This window comes from Chiloscyllium punctatum, chromosome 37 (assembly GCF_047496795.1).
Source record: "Chiloscyllium punctatum isolate Juve2018m chromosome 37, sChiPun1.3, whole genome shotgun sequence".
Classification (NCBI taxonomy): domain Eukaryota; kingdom Metazoa; phylum Chordata; class Chondrichthyes; order Orectolobiformes; family Hemiscylliidae; genus Chiloscyllium; species Chiloscyllium punctatum.
In genome coordinates this window covers 38,937,589-38,957,585 of record NC_092775.1, presented here as the reverse complement: position 1 = coordinate 38,957,585, position 19,997 = coordinate 38,937,589, and the positions used below count along the sequence as shown (strand labels likewise).

General features: G+C 41.9%; 1 protein-coding gene across 1 annotated transcript in view; it reads left to right on the top strand.

Moving 5' to 3' along the window:
- Positions 1–19,997, top strand: part of LOC140463021 (extracellular sulfatase Sulf-2-like) — a 323,741-nt gene that overhangs the window by 282,102 nt on the left and 21,642 nt on the right. Inside the window, exons 15-18 of the mRNA XM_072556628.1 lie at positions 7,821–8,028; positions 11,017–11,245; positions 14,464–14,560; positions 15,593–15,687. Coding sequence (XP_072412729.1) covers positions 7,821–8,028; positions 11,017–11,245; positions 14,464–14,560; positions 15,593–15,687 — 629 coding nt within the window. The remainder of the gene's footprint in view (positions 1–7,820; positions 8,029–11,016; positions 11,246–14,463; positions 14,561–15,592; positions 15,688–19,997) is intronic.

The window sequence follows — 19,997 nt, the reverse complement described above, 5'->3', positions numbered from 1 at the left end:
GGTTTGCAATTTGAAGATGTTGAGCTCGCTATTGAGACCAGAGACTTGTAAAGTACCTTGTCTAAAGATGACCATTGGAAGCTGAGGGGTGACCTTATGGAGGTTTATAAGGTCATGATGGCCATGGAAAGGGTAAATAGACAAGGTCTTTTCACTGGGATGAGGGAGTCCAGAATAAGAGGGCACAGGTTTAGGGTGAGAGGGGGAAAAAATTTAAAAGGGACCGAAGGAGCGACATTTTCATGCAGAGGCTGATGAGTGTCTGAAATGAGCTGCCAGAGGAAGGGAATGGAAGCCGGTACATTTATAAGATTTAAAAGGCATATCTGAATAGAAAGGATTGGGTGAATGAATAGAAAGAGTTTAGAGGGGAGGTGCTGGCAAATGGGGCTAGATTAGGTTAGGATATCTGGTCAGCATGGGCGGGTTGAACCGAAGGGTCTGTTTCCATACTGTACATCTGTATGCCTCTGAGGTGTTGCTTCTCCAGTTTGTGCTGTGATTTACTGGAGCATTGCAGCATGCTGAGGAGAGACAGGTGGCATGTGGGCAGTGAGCTCTGTCAAAATGACCATCTTCAGGAAAATCAGGATCATGCGTGCGCATAGACTGGTGGTGTTCTACAAAGCGGTACTATCAGATATCGTAATCTGGGATCTAGATTATAGTTACATTAGAATGTATTTTTGAGTGTTTACCTTCATGTCCTCTTACGTATTGGTATTTCTACCCAGTGATGTCACCTTCATGACGTCACAGTAAGCATACTCTCGAGTTCTATTACCATGTCACAATAATGACCTTGACCAATGACATACTTTTGAAGCTTAAGTCATTGTTTAATCTAAAAAAAACATGTGTGTTAGTCTGTTTACAGCAATTCAATTTACCATAGTCTTGCCAAACCATAGGCCTGCTCTCTCATTAGAGAGAGATGACTGGTGATTTAACCTGAGAGCTGCCATGCCTCAGGTGAGGGGAAGAGATTGAGAAGGAGAGCCTTTCCTGGTAACCTCAGCTGGTGTCGGGATTGAACCCACACTGTTGGCATCAGACTGTTTCACAAACCAACCAACTATCCAACTGAGTTTACCTGACCCCCAGGCTCCACAAGCAGCAATGTGACATTGATAAAGTATCCTGTTTTTGTGATGTCCATTGAGAAGTAAATACACTCATTGAGTCATAGAGATGTAAAACATAGAAACAGACCCTTCGATCCAAGTTGTCCATACCAACCAGATATTTTAACCTAATCTAGTCCCATTTGCCAGCACTTGGCCAAATCCCTCTAACCCCTTCCTATTCGTATATCCATCCAGCTGCCTTTTAAATGCTGTAATTGTACTATCCTCCACCACCTCTGGCAGCTCATTCCATACATGCACCACCCTCTGTGTGAAAACGTTGCCCTTTAGGTCTTTTTTATACCTTTGCCCTCTCAACCTAAACCTATGCCCTCGAGTTCTGGACTCTCCCACCCCAGGGAAAAGACCTTGTCTATTTATATTATCCATGCTCCTCATGATTTTATAAACCTCTATAAGGTCACCCCTCAGCCTCCGAAGGTCTAGGGAAAGCAACCCCAGCCAGTTCAGCCTCTCCCTATAGCTCAAATCCTCCAACCCTGGCAACATCCTTGTAAATCTTTTCTGAACCATTTCAAGTTTCACAACATCCTTCCAATAAGGAGGAGACCCAGAATTGCATGCAACATTCTGAAAGTGGCCTATCCATTGTCCTGTATAGACTCAACATATCTCTCAACTCCTATACTCAATACTCTGACCAATAAAGGAAAACATACCAAACATCGTCTTCACTATTCTATCTACCTATGACTCTACTTTCAAGGAGCTATGAACCTGCACTCCAAGGCCTCTTTGTTCAGCAACACTCCTGAAGACCTTACCATTAAGTGTATAAGTCCTGCTCAGATTTGTCTTTCCAAAATGCAGCACCTCGCATTTATCGAAATTAAACTCCATTTTCCATTCCTCAGCCCATTGGCCCATCTGATCAAGATCCCATTGTACTCCTGAGGTAACCTTCTTTGCTGTTAACTACACCTCCAATTTTAATGTCATCTGCAAACTTACTAATTATACCACTAACGTTCACATCCAAATCATTTATATAAATGATGAAAAACAATGGACCTAGCACCCATCCTTGTGGCACACCACTGGTCACAGGCCTCCAGTCTGAAAAGCAACACTTCCCCACTGCCCTCTGTCTTCTACCTTCGAGCCAGTGATGTATCCAAATGGCTAATTCTCCCTGTATTCCATGAGATCTAATCTTGTTAACCAGTCTCCCATGAGGAATCTTGTCGAATGCATTACTGATGTCCACATAGATTACGTATACTGCTCTACCCTCATCAATCCTCTGAGTTTTTTTGAAGTAGTAACAATCAAGTTTGTGAGACATGATTTCCCACGCACAAAACCTTGTTGACTATCCCTAATCAGTCCTTGCCTGTCCAAATACATGTACATCCTGTCTCTCAGGATTTCCTCTAACAAATTGCCCACTACCGATGGCAGGTTCACCAGTCTATAGTTCTCTGGCTTGCCCTTCATACCTTTTCTTAAATAGTGGCACCACATCAGTCAACCTCCAGTCTTCCGGCACCACACTTGTGACTGTCGATGATGCAAATATCTCAGCAAGAGGCCCAGCAACCACTTCTCTCGCTTCCCACAGAATTCTAGTGTACACCTGATCAGGTCCTGGGGATTTATCCACTTTTATGCATTTCAAGACATCCAGCACTTCCTGCAATATGGATGTTTTTAAAGATGTCACCATCTATTTCCCCACATTCTACGTCTTCCATGTCCTTCTCCACAGTAAACACTGATGCAAAATACTCGTTTAGTATCTCCCCGATCTTCTGTGGCTCCACACGCTGGCTGCTTTGCTGATCTTTGAAGGGCCCTATTCTCTCCTTAGTTACCCTTTTGTCCTTAATGTATTTTGAACAGGACACCAGAATGTCTCCTGTTTGAATAGTGCCCTGGGATGTTTCCCTGAGAGGGTGGATATGACCATAGTTTGGTGTCTGAGTTTATCTCGTGCCAACTTGGAAAACTGATTCAAGCTGACCAACAGCTTTTAAAATTAAAGAAACTGGCACAACACCAGAAAGTTGATACTTTGAAAAATGACTATTTCAGAAACATTTTAACTGTAAAACACTACGATATCCTGACATCATGTGCACTATAAACCCAAGCTTGTTCATTCTTGCATCTCAAGAGTCTTGTTGAGAACAAACAGCTGCATGAATTTTGTATTTGAGGTTATCACTCTCTCACTATCTATTTCTTTGACATCCATTTCCTGTTGTTTTTGATCTATTTTCTTTACTGGTCCTTAAAAATGACTCTCCTCTTGGAATGTATGTCCTTACCACCCACTCAGTAACAGACACCTGTCCTCCATTAATGCCAATTACTGGTGTCACTGTTACATTTAGCACCAGAGTGTTAACTGCTCCCTCAAATTCTTACCTATCATTTGCAAAAACTGTGGACCTTGATGTTAGTGCAAGGGATGGGGTTGACTAGATGGAGGAACATGTTTCAATTCAATAGCAGCTGACCATGGAAAGGAATAAGACGACAGATGAACCAGTTAGTGGCTACGCTGATTTTAGATAGATAATATTGACATGTTAGGTAATCTCCAAAATACTGTCAATTAATTTGAAAAGCTGGCAATCACTGTATATGCAGGGGTAATACAGCGATTAATTCTTGGTCCTTATTTACTGCTTATGGAAATCTCAGGTTAACACACTCACTTTAGAACCATTTTCCAGTGAACACAGCAGGATATCAATTCTTAACTTGAGATGAAATCCGCTTGCACTGTTGAGTCTTGTTAAACCCTTGCATCATTTGTAAACACTGGATTAGAAATTTAGCTCATTAGTAACCATATTTTGGATGCTGGAAGTGCCCTTAGAGCTCCAAAATGGCACTGTAGTGCATGTACGCTCTTGTGAATGATATGATGTCAGACACAGCTGCAGGGACAATCACGTAGTGGGCATCCATCAGAAATATGCAAAACAGATACATTACAACTTCAATCAGAATACTGTAATGATCTGACTCTAATAAAGCCGTATTGCAGTTCAATGTTCCACAATATCCCCCCCTCAATCTTGTACAGCTGAGCTACACTTAGCAGCAATAACAAACCCTACCCCATCGGCAATAATTAAATAGTTTGCCAGCAATTTACTGATTAACTGCTCAATAATTTCTTCTGATTGTTGCTACAATTCTACAAATGTTTGATCCTTTCTGGAATTAGATGCGAAAATTTACATTGTGGCAGGTGCAGCCAGAAGCTTGCTGAGCCTAAGACTTCTGTATAAAGCAGCTGATCCCAGTTCTGGCTGTACTCGTAGGGATTCTCCTTGAATCATGGCATGATATAAATAATGAACAGAGGTCACACAGAGTAGGGTAAACTGCTGGAAGAAGGAGTGACTCACAACAGTAGGAATTATCTACCAAGCTTTTTGAAATAGTTATTCTACCTGAATATAAGCGAAGTGATGTGTGGGATTTCATGCTTCCGTAAGAATATTCTCCCTGGAACCTGTTACCTGCTGTGGTCACAAATACAATTTCACTGCAGTACAAGGCTGGTAATAGCATTGTGAAGTAATTGTGGCTTTTAATGAACTTACATATACTGAGCTCCTTCCAGCTTGGTGGTGGAAGTGTTTGCAACATCTTGTAATTTTCCATCACTTGATGCGCAAGGGAGGTCACTAACATGCCTAATCAAAGGGGGATAACCATAGTTCATTCACACTTGCAAAACCAGGTAAGCAGCAAAAGTATATGGCTTTATTAGTATTCCGATCTCCCAAAGCACAGGTGATATTGACTATAGTACATCATTGTGCAACTACCATATGTCAAGTGTGCTCTCAACTGGAACAGAAAGGGATCTCACTTCATCAGGTGTGTGACCAAAGCCAACACTGGCGATACCTTTATTCTATAGGAGGCTTCTGTGTCTGCTGCATTTGAGCTGCCAGGATAAACCAAAAGGGTGACCTTGAAGGACTGTCCACTGATGACATGACTGATGGGTCCGGCATGAAATTTTCTCATGCACAGCATGCATACATTGAAAGCCCTGTTGCCACTAGATGTAATAGAGCAGCAATTGGCATGCAAAAACACAGCTGCTACCAGCACCGCTCAAGTGAATCCCAGTAGTAGGGCTTTTATTTCATTGTGCTCTACAGCACACGTTTTTGATCTTGAAGGAGCAGCCTTTTCTGCTAGCGACGTGGGGAGGGGTAACTGTGAATTAGTAGCATAAGGCACAGCTTGAAGGTGAGGATGAATCTGAAGTCTCCATGCACAATCTTTTTTTTAAAAAAATTTGGCCATGAGATATGGGCATTGTTAGAAAAATTGGCAATTGATTGTCCCTAGTTATCTTGAGCTGATATCTACTAGCTTTTTGAGTTGTTGCAGTCCTTGTGCTGTGGCTTCTAGGAGCAGGCTGACCATCACAACCCGAGCAATTAGCAACCACCAAAAACACTGGCCAGTGATGCCCATGTCCCATGCCAGAATAGTAGTATCTCCTGATACCAATGCTCAAGAAATTTCAGCGACACAGACTCTTTATTTTCAGACTTGCACTTGTGCAATATAAAGCTAATTACAAATAAAAGACCTTGCTTAAAAGTTTTTTCATCAAGTAATATTCTTTATTATTATTATTTTTGCTTTTCATTGGGTTTTAACACTCCTTACCGAAAATAAATTCTGAGATTTTGGTGCTACTGTGCTTTGGGGTGTCAGCAGATGCAGCCATTGAATAAAGAAATGTGGTTTAGAGTCACTGCAATGCTGAGTGTCTGAGTGAGAGGTGAGACCAATGAATATTGGTTAAGAGTTGTAAATGGATATTGTTGTTTGCTGAATGTTGGGAGCGTGGTGATCTAAGCAATGACTGACCCAATCCATTCGGATATGGAATTTGAAGATGCATTCACTAACATTAGCCACTCTTGAAATCTTTGAGCATCTGCTGACATTGCATCTAGATCCTCATGGCTTGACTGTTTTGACATTGGTCTCTGCAACTGTCTGACCTCACTGCCTTTAGTTCTTGTGACTCGAGGGCTGCCTTTCCCATCTGATACACTCCACCTCCTCCACCTCCAGTGCAGCATTCAAACAACTTGGGGCCTGCCTTCTGCCCTGTTGTGTCATCCGTCACCCTTTCCCAAGTCGTGAGTCTAAGCGATTGCTCCAACCACAACTCATCACCTCTTTTTAAATGACACTGGCTAACTTTAAGTTCCATGGTGGTAGCCATGCATGATGTAGACTCCCTGCTGATATATCCAGACAATAAATACCACAGATTGCTCTTGGTGAATGCCAAAATCATTCAAATGAGCAGGCTGCACAAAGTAACCTTATTGCAATCAGTGGTTTGGGGCTGAGTATTCTATTTAGTTATATGTGGGGTAGGAAGGAGATCATTGGCACAGTGGGTGTGTCCTTGCTTCTGAACCAGAAGGTCTGGGTTTGATTCCCACTTAAATCCTTGAAATTTCTGCTCATAACATTTCCATCAGATTATCAACCTGTAAAGTCTTCCAATATGCTGAGTTAGATGGTAAGAATAGGACAGTCTCCTGGTTAGCCATGCTCGATGTATCTCAAACTATAACTTCTGACAACAGGCTTGTAATTTGTTCCAGGAGAAACTAGCTATCGAAACAAACAAAAGCATATGCTTTGTCTGGCTTGTGCCACTAGACATGGGAATGCCTCAGGAACTTAGTCAATACTTGCACTTAGAAAATGAGCTAGGATAAAAGTTAGGATGATCTAAATAGTCTCTCAATGTAAAGCAAAAGATAAGTGGAATGCTGTGTACACGTGTGTTAAAAGTTGGATCACAATGTACTTTATCAAAATCAAGTAAAATTTTAGTCTCCTGCAATTGTTTTCTTTTCCTCACAGTCTAGTGAACTGTATTTCTCTGGATCATGTAACATCATTCACTTCCTGAAAAGGATGTCAAACACTTATTTTTCAAATTTGAAATTTTGAAATTTTTTTTGAGGAGAGTCTTATTTTCATAATTTTGACTTTTGTCCCATCTTTTAGACAAATATTTTTCTCCAGTTGGACAGCTGACTGGAAAATCACTCAATGAATTTGTATAAACTGTTTGTACATAAATCCACTTAGCTCTTTAATGGAACAGTGCGCTGGGTAACCATGTCACCTTTAAATTGATACATACACCTCTCAGATTTATCTTTCCTTCCCTCAAGTAGTAAAAAAAAAATGCTGCTTCATCAGCCCAGCAGTCATTGGGTGACTTATCCCAGTCACACTTTTTCCTACAAAAACCCAGATAATAATTATCATCAAAGAATTTAATTACAGAAGCTATTAGACCGCAAGCCACAAACACTTAGGAATGTTTGCTCGATAGAATCTAAAGCAGAAAAGAAACCTGACTTGATGTATTATTTCATTTCCTCTCCATTCCTGTGAAAACTAAACCATTGATTTATGCAGCCCAATATTTCAATGCTTTTTTTCCTCCAGTAACAAAAATCTATGTAGTTTACTGCCACAGGTATCCCAGCGTATTTTTTTACAAAAAACACTAATGCTTGGAAATGAACATGTGGATCTCCATTTTTAAGAATCTGAGTTGGAGCAGTGTGTGTCATTCACAAGTTTGATGATTTTCATTCTTTTCTGGAAATTTGCTACAATCTAACAAAGTGATAATTTTTCTAGAAATGGCAGTGTGTGGAAGATTCCACTGGAAAGCTTCGGCTTCATAAGTGCAAAGGAATGGCTGTCACAGCAGCATCTGAGAAGAGGAGGTCTAATCGCTTCCAGTCCAAGTATTACAACGGTGATGGAGGAGATTGTGATTGTGAAGAAAATGGATCCAAAATTAATACAGCAGCTCGACAGAAACAGACCATTTTGTCCAAGCAAAGTAAGTCATTGGCTTATACTGCATAAAATTAAGGCAAAACGGCAGCATTTCCTAGTAGGTCTTGTCATTTTAAAAATTGAGCATGACAACTGCTGGGAACTTGGGAAAGCTTACCTTACAGCAAAATAATCTCACTGAGGTGTACACCTTATTTAAAAAGTGGAAATATATGTCCTGAATTCATGTAAGATTAATCTAAGGAATGGAAGTGATTGCACTGGACAATGTGCAGAGGAGATTTACCAGGATTTTCCTTGGATTGGAGCATTTTCACAATAAAGGTTTGATAAGTGTGAGGTGTTTTCTTTAGAGCACAGAAGACTGAGGGTGTATAAGATTGAGAGGCGTGGACTGGGTGGATAGGAAACAGCTCTTCCCCTTTATTATGAGGGGCATAACTTTAAGGTGAAGAATGGGTGTTTTAGTGGAGATTGCAGGAAATGTTTTTCACCCAGAGGATGATGGGAGTTTGAAACGCATTGCCTGGGAGGGCAAAACTTTCAGCCTTTGAAAAGTACCTGCATTTGAAATGTCTTTACATTCAAAGCTTTGGGTCAAGTGCTGGAAAGTAGGATTAATGTAGATAATGAAAGTAGACTTGATGGATTGTAAGGCCTCTTCTGTGCTCTATGACTCGATGCATTTGTGACTCACTATGACTCCAATGGTAGTATGAACAGAATGGCTTATTCCTAAAGCCACCCCCATGCCCATCAACCCCTGTGATCCTAATAAGTTTTGACTCCTGCCAGCTGATATTTGACCTGAGTCAGGGTTGAGCATTTAACTGTGTCCCAGGAGTTTAAATCTATAAGGCCTACTGCTCTGGGAGTGGAGGTGGGAGAAGAAAACAGAGCAGTCAGATTGCTGAGTATGTTAGCTTCTGAAGCCCTGATTTTTATCACCCACCTCAAACATTGAAACAAGCTTGCAACTTCCAATATATAATTGTGCTTTTTAAAATGAAAAAAAAAATTCTAGTTATTTCATATTGAAAGATGTAAAGCCCTTCTTCTGCATAATTAGCAGCTCAGGAAACATGAGATGCTCAACAGAATAAATATAATTGCTTTTCTGTAGCTGTGTATTGCTGTATTCTAGTGACGTCTAGTGGTTATCTTTGGCAACAATAACGGTAGGAAAAAGAACCTTGAAATGTATCACACCCTTTACTAAGTAACAAGCAGATTCATCTGCCTCCCCTCCCTTCAATTCTCCTCTTGTATTCACCATTTTGTTTTATTTATTTTTTATTTTCAATAAATGGTCAGCCCACGCTACCTCATGTATAGATGTTGCTATTTTTTCTCAAACTCCTCTGTTCGTCTTTCCATTTTTAAAAAAAATCTAATCTACTTTCATCCTTTTAACTTTACCATGCCCTTTTATTTCCTTCAGTTGATCTCAATTTCTTTTTTCATAATGGGTCAGTTCTCCATTTTGCAAAGCACAAGATTTTGAAGACAAATCTGCATACAGCACAAGTAGGAATCCTTTGAGGCTAAAATAAATGGCTTTAGTTTATTTGATGAACAATGCTGCAGGGACGCTTGTAAAAAGCAGCATATTAGGTGCAATGCCTGTCTGAACATCCAGTATCTGATTCCCTGTTTCTCTCCCTGTAGCTTGTTACTGTCCAGAATATCAATTTTCTTTAAGGAAAGTTGGCAGAAGCAAAGATGGAAGGGGGATAGGAGGGAGGAGTGGGGTGGGTGGGTGGTGAATGGTGAAGTTCTTCATGAAGATGTTATGAGATGCCCCATAATGCTTTACGTATTACTTAATTTACAGTTTTCGGTCCCCTTTTCTAGACCAAGCAAAACTGGGTGTCTCACCATGATTACGTAGTCCGGGGATAGCATGGCTAAAGTCATCCCTCGTTACCACCATGTTTAACAGACATGCCCATATTCAAGTAGATAAGTTCAATATAATTTATGGAGGAAAGGATCGCAAATGGTGCTGGTCAATGGTATGGTTTTTCACTTTTGATAACCCCAAATTAGCTCAATGTTGGACAGAATGGCAGCAGAAAATCCTGGCTTGAGTTTTGAAATGTTGGTAATGAGCCAGCTGGTAACATAACAGGTGGGTGTCGTATCTGCCCATGACTAGGCAAATGTTATTTTGAAGTGCATGTTAAAAGAATGAATGTAGGCAGTGGGTCCCTCTATATACACTCCACAATTAGTAATTTCTCAATGCAGGACCATTTCTTTGTCAGATGGGTGACTCTGTGTATTTTGTACCCAGCTCCCAGGAAGTAAAATCAACAGGGAACTGACATGCACTATAGAAGCCCCTCCTTAGGGAGTTGGGGTGGGGATGACAGGCAAAGTGGTTGATGGTGGGAATTCTATCTCTTAGTTGGTGGAAATCTCATCCTGGGAAGTCCCTAGCTAATTGAAGTGACCAGGAGTTCCAACAGTCCTGACAGTGCCAGAGTTCAGTCATTGGACTGCAAGGAGAAGTACAGGGAAAATGGCTGGCTGTTCAAGAAATATTAATCCTGGCGGCTTCAGGTGGTGAGGAGCCCTAGAATTCGAGGGGGCATTGTGGGGAGGCAGGTAAAAAGCAGAGGTAGTGGGGGTGTAAAGGGTAGGGCTGGGGAATTGAGTTTTGAAAAGCAGGTAGCTTTCATCTTGTGTGGTGCCCCTCATGTGGGCCAGACATCCACAATTGAAATTCCATTCCCCAGCCCCCTGCTTTGAGTATGTGCATTGGATAGATGGGGGGCTAGTGGACATAACATTTAACGTGGACCCTCCCTATCTTCCCTCCCTCTCCTCCAGAGAATATGCCTGGTGAAGGCTTGTGAAATCTTGCCCTGCATCAAGTCCTCTTACATTCCAATCTGTAATGACATTTGACTGCAATTGCAGTTTAGGACTTCAGTTTTTCAAGCTCTGATGTCTGCTCATTATAGATTCAAAAGTACATCACTTATCTCCGAGATCCTATTTTAAGTGTTTTTGTATTTATTTTCAGAATTTAAGCAAAGCTACATACGGAATAGGTCAATCCGTTCAGTATCTGTTGAATTTGAAGGAGAAGTCTATGACCTGGATCTGGATGAAGGATTTGATCCAGTTGTGCAAAAGAATGTCACTAAACGCCATGATGTGCCTGATGAGGAAGAGGAGAATATGGGTGAAAGCAGTGGCACTGAAAACAGCAATGAACTAATTGTGCCAAGTTCAATTAAAGTCACACATAAGTAAGTTGCAGTATTTATCCCATTTGTTTAATTGACCTCTATTCCCCAAATGTTCAGGAAAGCCAAGAAAGGTGATCTGTGTACCATTTATTGTAATGCATTCAGTGACATCACTTAGCTGCACTGGCCGTATTCCATTCTTAATTCTCTATTTTAAAAGACTCTCCTACAACAGCTTCTGTTCCTATCTCGGGACAGGGGGGGCATCATTATCTCTGGTGTCCTCTGAGGATCTATCACTTCTCCTTTAGAAGATGTTTCTTGGCAACATCATCATACCACTGCTTCTTTCAACTCCTCCACGAGCCCTAAATTATCAGATTGATTGTTTGACATCCACTGAAAATGTGTTGCTGGAAAAGCGCAGCAGGTCAGGCAGCATCCAAGAAGCAGGAGAATCGACGTTTCGGGCATGAGCCCTTCTTCAGGAATGAGGAACGTGTGCCCAGCAGGCTAAGATAAAAGGTAGGGAGGAGGGACTTGGGGGAGGGGTGTTGGAAATGCGATAGGTGGAAGGAGGTTAAGGTGAGGGTATTATGGTCAGAGTGGGGGTGGGGGCGGGGGCAGAGAGGTCAGGAAGAAGATTGCAGGTTTGGAAGATGGTGCTGAGTTCGAGGGTTGGGACTGAGACAAGGTGGGGGGAGGGGAAATGAGGAAACTGGAGAAATCTGAGTTCATCCCTTGTGGTTGGAGGGTTCCCAGGCGGAAGATGAGGCACTCTTCCTCCAGCCGTGTGTTGCTGTGGTCTGGCGATGGAGGAGTCCAAGGACCTGCATGTCCTTGGTGGAGTGGGAGGGGGAGTTGAAGTGTTCAGCCACGGGGCGGTTGGGTTGGTTGGTCCGGGTGACCCAGAGGTGTTCGCTGAAACGTTCCGCAAGTAGGCGGCCTGTCTCCCCAATATAGAGGAGGCCACATTGGGTGCAGCGGATGCAGTAAATGATGTGTGTGGAGGTGCAGGTGAATTTATGGCGGATATGGAAGGATCCTTTGGGGCCTTGGAGGGAAGTAAGGGGTGAGGTGTGGGCGCAAGTTTTGCATTTCTTGCGGTTGCAGGGGAAGGTGCCTGGAGTGGAAGTTGGGTTGGTGGGGGGTGTGGACCTGATGAGGGAGTCACGGAGGGAGTGGTCTTTTTGGAACGCTGATAGGGGAGGGGAGGGAAATATATCCCTGGTGGTGGGGTCTGTTTGGAGGTGGTGGAAATGACGACGGATGATACAATGTATATGGAGGTTGGTGGGGTGGTAGGTGAAGACCAGTGAGGTTCTGTCCTTGTGGCGATTGGATCGACGATGCTCTCCACCGCATCTCCTCCACTTCCCGCTCCTCCGCCCTTGAACCCCGCCCCTCCAATCGCCACTAGGACAGAACCCAGTCCTCACCTACCACCCCACCAATCTCCGGATACAGCGTATCATCTGTCGTCATTTCCACCACCTCCAAACAGACCCCACCACCAGGGATCTATTTCCCTCCCCTCCCCTATCAGCATTCCAAAAAGACCACTCCCTCCGTGACTCCCTCATCAGGTCCACACCCCCCACCAACCCAACTTCCACTCCAGGCACCTTCCCCTGCAACCGCAAGAAATGCAAAACTTGCGCCCACACCTCACCCCTTACTTCCCTCCAAGGCCCCAAAGGATCCTTCCATATCCGCCATAAATTCACCTGCACCTCCACACACATCATTTACTGCATCCGCTGCACCCAATGTGGCCTCCTCTATATTGGGGAGTCAGGCCGCCTACTTGCGGAACATTTCAGAGAATACCTCTGGGACACCTGGACCAACCAACCCAACCACCCCGTGGCTCAACACTTCAACTCCCCCTCCCACTCCACCAAGAACATGCAGGTGCTTGGACTCCTCCATCGCCAGACCATAGCAACATGACGGCTGAAGGAAGAGCACTTCATCTTCCCCCTAGGAACCCTGCAATTACAAGGGATGAACTCAGATTTCTCCAGTTTCCTCATTTTCCCCTCCCCCCACCTTGTCTCAGTCCCAACCCTCGAACTCAGCACCACCTTCCTAACCTGCAATCTTCTTCCTGACCTCTCTGCCCCCACCCTCACTCTGGCCTATCACCCTCACCTTATCACCCTCACCTTAACCTCCTTCCACCTATCGCATTTCCAACGCCCCTCCCCCAAGTCCGTCCTCCCTACCTTTTATCTTAGCCTGCTTGGCACACTTTCCTCATTCCTGATGAAGGGCTTAAGACGTGTCGATTCTCCTGCTTCTTGGTTGCTGCCTGACCTGCGCTTTTCCAGCAACACATTTTCAGTTCTGATCTCCAGCATCTGCAGTCCTCACTTTCTCCTATTTGACATCCACTACCGGTTGAACAGAATGTTTCTCCCAGTGAATATTGGAAAGTCCATTGTTTTTAATCTTACCACAAACTTGATTCCCTCGCTACAGGCTCCATCCGTCATCCTGGCAACTCAGTTCAGATAAACCCGAACGTTTGTAATCTTGATGCTACGTTTGACGCCTAGTGACATTCTGACTGCAAATTTATGCTGTCACCATGACTAGCTATTTTTACCTCTATAACTTTGCCAGGTTTTGCCTGTGTCACAACTCATCTGCTGCTGAAACACGCAGTCATGCTTTTGTTACCTCCAGTCTTGACTCCTCCAATGCACCCCCGGCCAGTCTATCACATTGCACCTTCCCTCCAGAAACTTGAGACCGACTAAAACTTTTCCCATGTCCTTGGGTGCACTGAGTCCTAATCACCTATCACCCCTATGCTCGTTGGCCTATGCTGCCTCTTGGTTCAATGGTACTGTAATCTTTGAGGTCTTATCCTTGTTTTCAGCGCTCTCCATTGTCTTTAACTTCCTTTTGTCTATAACCTCCTCTCATCGCATAACCTTCCAAAGTTCCTGTAAGTCTGGCCTCTTGGCCATCCTCCAATTTCATTACTACTCCATTGGTAGCTATATCTTCAGGTGCCAAGGCCCCAAGTGCTAATATTCCCTCTTCAAATAGCTCTTCTACTTCTTCGCCAGTCTTTTCTCTTTTAATGTGCTCGTTAAAACATATTACTTTAAGCAAGATTTTGGCCACCTGCATATATAACATATATACATGATGTTGTTATGATGCTTTTCAATTGACTGCCACAATATTTTTAATTGTTGCAACACAAAACAAATATGTGTTGATAGCAGGGAACTGCACAAACAACTGTTTTGTTCTTGTCATAGGTGCTATATATTGGCCAATGAAACTGTTCAATGTAACAGAGATCTGTACAAATCACTTCAAGCGTGGAAGGATCATAAGTTGCACATTGATCACGAGGTTAGTTAGAGAAATCATTAGTGGTATACTTCACATGGAAATTTACCAAACCAATGAAAAATGTAAATAATTTTCAGTGGTTCAAATTAACTGACTATTAATATTAAATCATTCTTTTCTTGCCTAATTTGTAGTTCAAAATGTTTTTGTTAAGAAAAATCATAATTCATTTGTAAATTATCAAAATGATACTGCAATTTCTGTTTTTGTCCGAGATAAATTGTTGATTTACAATTAACATTAATTTTTATGTTGAACAATTAGATTTACATTTTCAAGTATTACTGTCAAATTGTCAATTATGTTAACAACTTTAGAAATTAACACAGCAAATAACTTCAGTGAAAAAAAAATTCCACACTTCAAAATATGTGATACAGACAGTTTTACCAGAGAGCAAGTACAAAGAGAGCAAGCCTTAAGCAAGATTTAAGTTATGCGGTGTCTTTTTTTTCCCCACAGAGCAGTAGATACATGGAATAAGCTCCGAACAGTTAATGCTATGTCAATTACACATTTGAAAAGGAGCTAGATGAATACTTGGTGAAGAGCTGAATCAAAGGTTATAAGTTTTGATAAGGATGATAAAATGCTGTCTGGTACCATATTAACCTAATCTTACTGGGGAACCTGGAATGATGCTTGTGGATTGCAGTCAGTGTAGAGTGATGTAGTTTGCCATTGCTAAACTGAGGTCTTGAGGCTTTTGTTGGATTACCTTTGGGCTTTGGGGAAGAATTTTCATGAGTACTTCCTCGTTAATGCAACCTCTAGCTGTTCCTGCTCTCAATTAAATTGCATGCATAGGTTACGCATCTGGATAAACCCAGCAAGGTCTGGTGGAAGTTGTGGGTTTGATGAGTTGACTGACTTTTGCATTGTTTCAGGTTTTCTTATTTTATCCGAGGACTGGCACATTGTTTTAAATGTAATAAATAGAAGTTTGCTTTGTACAATCTGCACCCCATGAAAGCTTATTTTCAGTGGTTGAATGCTATAAGCAGGTAATCCTCCCTTTACCTCTGTCCTTAGATTGAAACACTTCAAACTAAAATAAAGAATTTACGAGAGGTCAGGGGTCACTTGAAGAAAAAAAGACCTGAAGAATGTGACTGTTCCAGGATGAGGTTCGTTTTGGAATTGCAGCTTCCTTCATTGTGTCATTAGGATAGTCTTCTTTCCATATATTAACTTCTACATGGATTTCCCAAATATATTCAACATCATGAGACATTTTGGGTGATGGATTATAATTTGCCATTAAAAATGATAGCACGTGATTGTCAATAAATAAGTTCCTCTCACAGCTTCCTGCTGCCACTACCACCCTCTTTGTAGTAGTTTATCTTTTATTTGGTTGTACCTAGCGTGTCCTATGCTGAGAATAGAAAAGCGAGAGTTGAACTAAAATGACAGCCATAACTATAAAAAACAGTACTAAGAGTCAACTGCGATCGGTTTGTCTTATACTGCTGTGATAAGTTCACCTTATAAAATTGTGTGTGACCACTAGATGATACAAAATTGTAATGCAGGCCTCATTTAGTTAAATAGACCCCAGTTTCTGCTGCGTAGAGAGGCCTACAGCCGGTGTCTGCCAGGAGTGCACTGAAGGAAGTAGAAATTTGCTGTGACTCGAATGTGCCGGATACTGGCCTTTGTTATTGGTCTCAGCCAGGATTTGTTTCAGGCAGATCCTCAGAATTCCCAAACTTGGCCAGATTGGTATAGCGGGGGAAGGAGTGACTTGGAGAGAATTCCCAGAAGTGGGAGTTTAATTAGTCTGGTCTCTTTATAAAGCTGTCTGTACATTTAGTACATCACATACTTAACAGTGGAATAGGTCTAGAAAATCTCTGAAGGAAGCCACTTTTTAAACTAATGGAGGATCATGAAATATCTAGAAACATATAATCCCTACTGTGCAGAAAGGGGCCCTTCGAGTATGCAGAAATCTTCCAAACAGCATCCAACAAAGACCCTGTAACCCCACATTTACCTTGGCGAAGCCACCTAACCTGCATATTCCTGGGCACTATGGGCAATTAATTGTGGCCAATCCACCTAATCTGCACATCCTTGGATTGTGGGAGGAAACACAGAGAATGTGCAAACTCCACACACAGTCGCCAGAGGCTGGAATCAAACCTGGGACCTTGGTGCTGTGAGGCAGCAGTGCTAACCACTGAGCCACCATGCTGTAAGCTGATTGCACTTTCTGCTGGCCTGTTCCATCGTTTCTGCACTCTAACCTCCCGTTTTCTAATTGGCACTGCTTAGTATTTTACTGCTTAGCCAATGTATTAGGTGACCTCCCACCACCTGTCATTCTTGGACAGTGTCAGGAGCAGGGGTAAGCAGTGGTCACAGTGGGTTGGTTCTGTGTGTTTTGAACCCCAGGTGGTATTGATAAATGTATTTTACTTATGAGACCAGGAATGCTAAAACGTAAGTACTCAGCTCTGATTTAATTTATAAAACAAAAGTATTTGAATTCTGTAATGGGCTGGACTTTCCTTATGGGCTTTGGGACCTTGGCATTGAGGTCAGATGGGAATCAGAAGCCCACATTCTATGTGGATCAATAACTCCTCCTGTGACTTTCCCCAGAGTGGCCAATTACTGGCCAGCGAGCTGAACCATCGAATGAAGCAAGGCGGGTGGGCGCTGAAGACTGGAGGACCAATAGCACTGAAGAAGTGACAGGCTACTTTTTCATTTAACAGGAAGACAGGATGTCTCAAGTTGGAGGCACCCCCCTCTCCAAATTTAAAAATAGATCTAATGGCCAGGTCACCATTTTTAAAAATTCATTCTTGGGATGTAGCTATCGTAGGCTAGACCAGGATTCCTTACCTAATTACCCTGGAGAAGAAGGTGCCTGTATACATTGCAGTTCTTGGGTGTAGGGGTATGCACAACGCTGTGAGGAAGGGAGTTCCAGGATATCAACCCAGTGACAAGTAAGGAAGGTGATCTTATTCTCCGTCAGGATGGGGTGAAGTTTGGAGGGCAACTTGTGGGCAATCGTGTTTCAACGCAACTGCGACCGTTGTGTTTGTGGGTTTGGAAGGTACAGCCAGAGGAGCCTGGTGGGGAGTTCTCCAGGCTGCTGGACTGTTGCCCAGTGCACCTAAGAATCCAGAGACCAACTAGCAAATTGCAATATAGGCCTGTAGCTAGGTATATTAGCTACCTGCTACTTTTAGGCAATTCACCTTGCTGACTCCAATATTTCCACACCCAGGAAGGTGACAAATGGTGTGAATTTCTGCCCTTGCCATTTTCCTGCTTGCCTTGTCAGATGAAAGATGCTACCAATTAGGTTTGAAAGCAATGTCCTTCAGTCCAAAACAAGAATTTTAAACAGAGCTGCTACTGTAGGTACTAAGTGAAGAACTATCCATGTTTGATCTGGTGAATAAATTAAAATGTACTCTGATTTTTAAAAAAAGTAGGAAACGTTTCTTTGAAAATGTTCAATATGAATGTATTGCGCTAAGTAGCAAATTATCAGAGAGAGAGAGAGACCCATCTGTAACTTGTCAAAAAAGTTAAGATTAGTATTAACTGAAAGGAAGAGGTTTGGGAGCTCTTGTGGTGCAATGGTAGTATCCCTATCTCTAGACTGGGATGCTCATGTTCAAGATTCACCTACTCTAGAGATGTGTAGTAACATGTTGATTAGAAAGTATCAAATGAAGAGGTTAATAATGTTTATAGTAAGCCTGAAGATTGGGAATAATTCAGAAACTAGCAAAGGGCTACCAAAAAAGTTCTTAACAAAAAAAGTATATAGAATTGAGAGAATACTTGTCATTATAAAAATAGTGTTGGAGATTTCACAGGTATAGACAAAAAGAGGATAAATAAATGTTGGATCTTTAGAGCGCAGAGATGGGAAATGTGGAAAGGATAGGGATGTTGAGAAAATAATATTTCCTCGAAAACAGAAATTATATACCAAAACAAATGGTAGACAAGGAGCTTATAAGAGTGGGGAAGACAAACTAATCAACATCACCAGAGGAAAAATTAGAGAAACGTAAGGGGCTATGAGCCAAACTTCCCAGGATCTGATAGCTTACATCCTAGGGTTCTCACCCACAGAGAGTATGGATGCTCTGGTTATGATTTTCCAAAATGTACTAGATTCTAAAATAGTCCTGTTGGTTTGGAGGTTAATACATTTAACACTGCTGTTCAGAGGAGAAGGGAAAACATAAAAAGGGAACTTTAGACCAATTAGCCTTGTATCAATCATAAGCCAAACATTGGAATCTATTGTTAAGGAAGGTTTAATATCACACTTGGAGGCCGTTAGCTCATTTGGTTGTATGGCTAAGTGTGGTTCAGAACAATATCAACAATCTAGTTTGACTCCCATTCTTTCTGAGGTGGTGCTGGTACATACCTCCTTACCTTGTCCCTGAGAGTGAAAGCCAATGCAAAACTGCCACTGAGGAATTTGCCAAGGAGACCGCCTCAAGATAAAACATCTACAGACATTGGATGATGGACATGCCTTTAGGCAAAGCTCGTTTGAACATAAGCAATTTTTTTTTCTTAAAATGTGAATTATTAGATAGAGGCAACCTTAATTGTATGAATGAGAAATTGGTTGACAGGCTTATTTTTTTACACACAGATATAGTAAGTAGGATACATAAGTGGAACATGGTAGTTGCAATATATTTGGATTTTCAAAAGGTACTCTGTAAGATGCCCCACACACCGGTTAATACGCAAGATAAGGGCTCTTAGATTTGGGAGTAATGCTGTGGAGGATTGATTAGCACAGGGTAAGGATAAATGGAACATTTTCAAGTAGGCAGTCTTGAACTAATAGAGTGTCACCAAGGTCTGTCTTAGACCTCAGCTATTCATGATCTATACTAATAACTCTGAAGTCACAAAGAGTAGTGTATCTAGGTTTGTTGACTATATGAAAACAAGTAGAATGTAAGTTGTGGAGAAGCCCTACTGTATAGAGATCAAGACGGCTTGAATAAGTGGGCAACAAAGTGACCCATGGAGTATAAAGTGAAGAAGTGTGAGGTTACTCATTTTGGTCATATGAATAGATAAACAGAGCAATATTTTAAAAGGCATGAAATGCTCAAATGCTGATGCTCAGAGGCTGAATTTTCCTAAGTAACACAGACAATAGGTACAGCAAGCATTTAAAACGACTGAATGTTGAGTTTTATGACAAGGAATTGAATAACAAGAAGAAAGAAGTTTTGGTAGAATAATATTGGACCTTGGTGTGATCAAACCGAAAATATTCTATGCATTTTTGAGTCATCTTATTTAAGGAAGAGTATGTTTGACTTGAGGATGGTACAGTCAGTGTTTGATATTTTGACTTTTGAGATAAGTGATTTGTCCTGTAATGATTAAACTGAGAGTTTAGAAGAATAAGAGCTGATTTGCA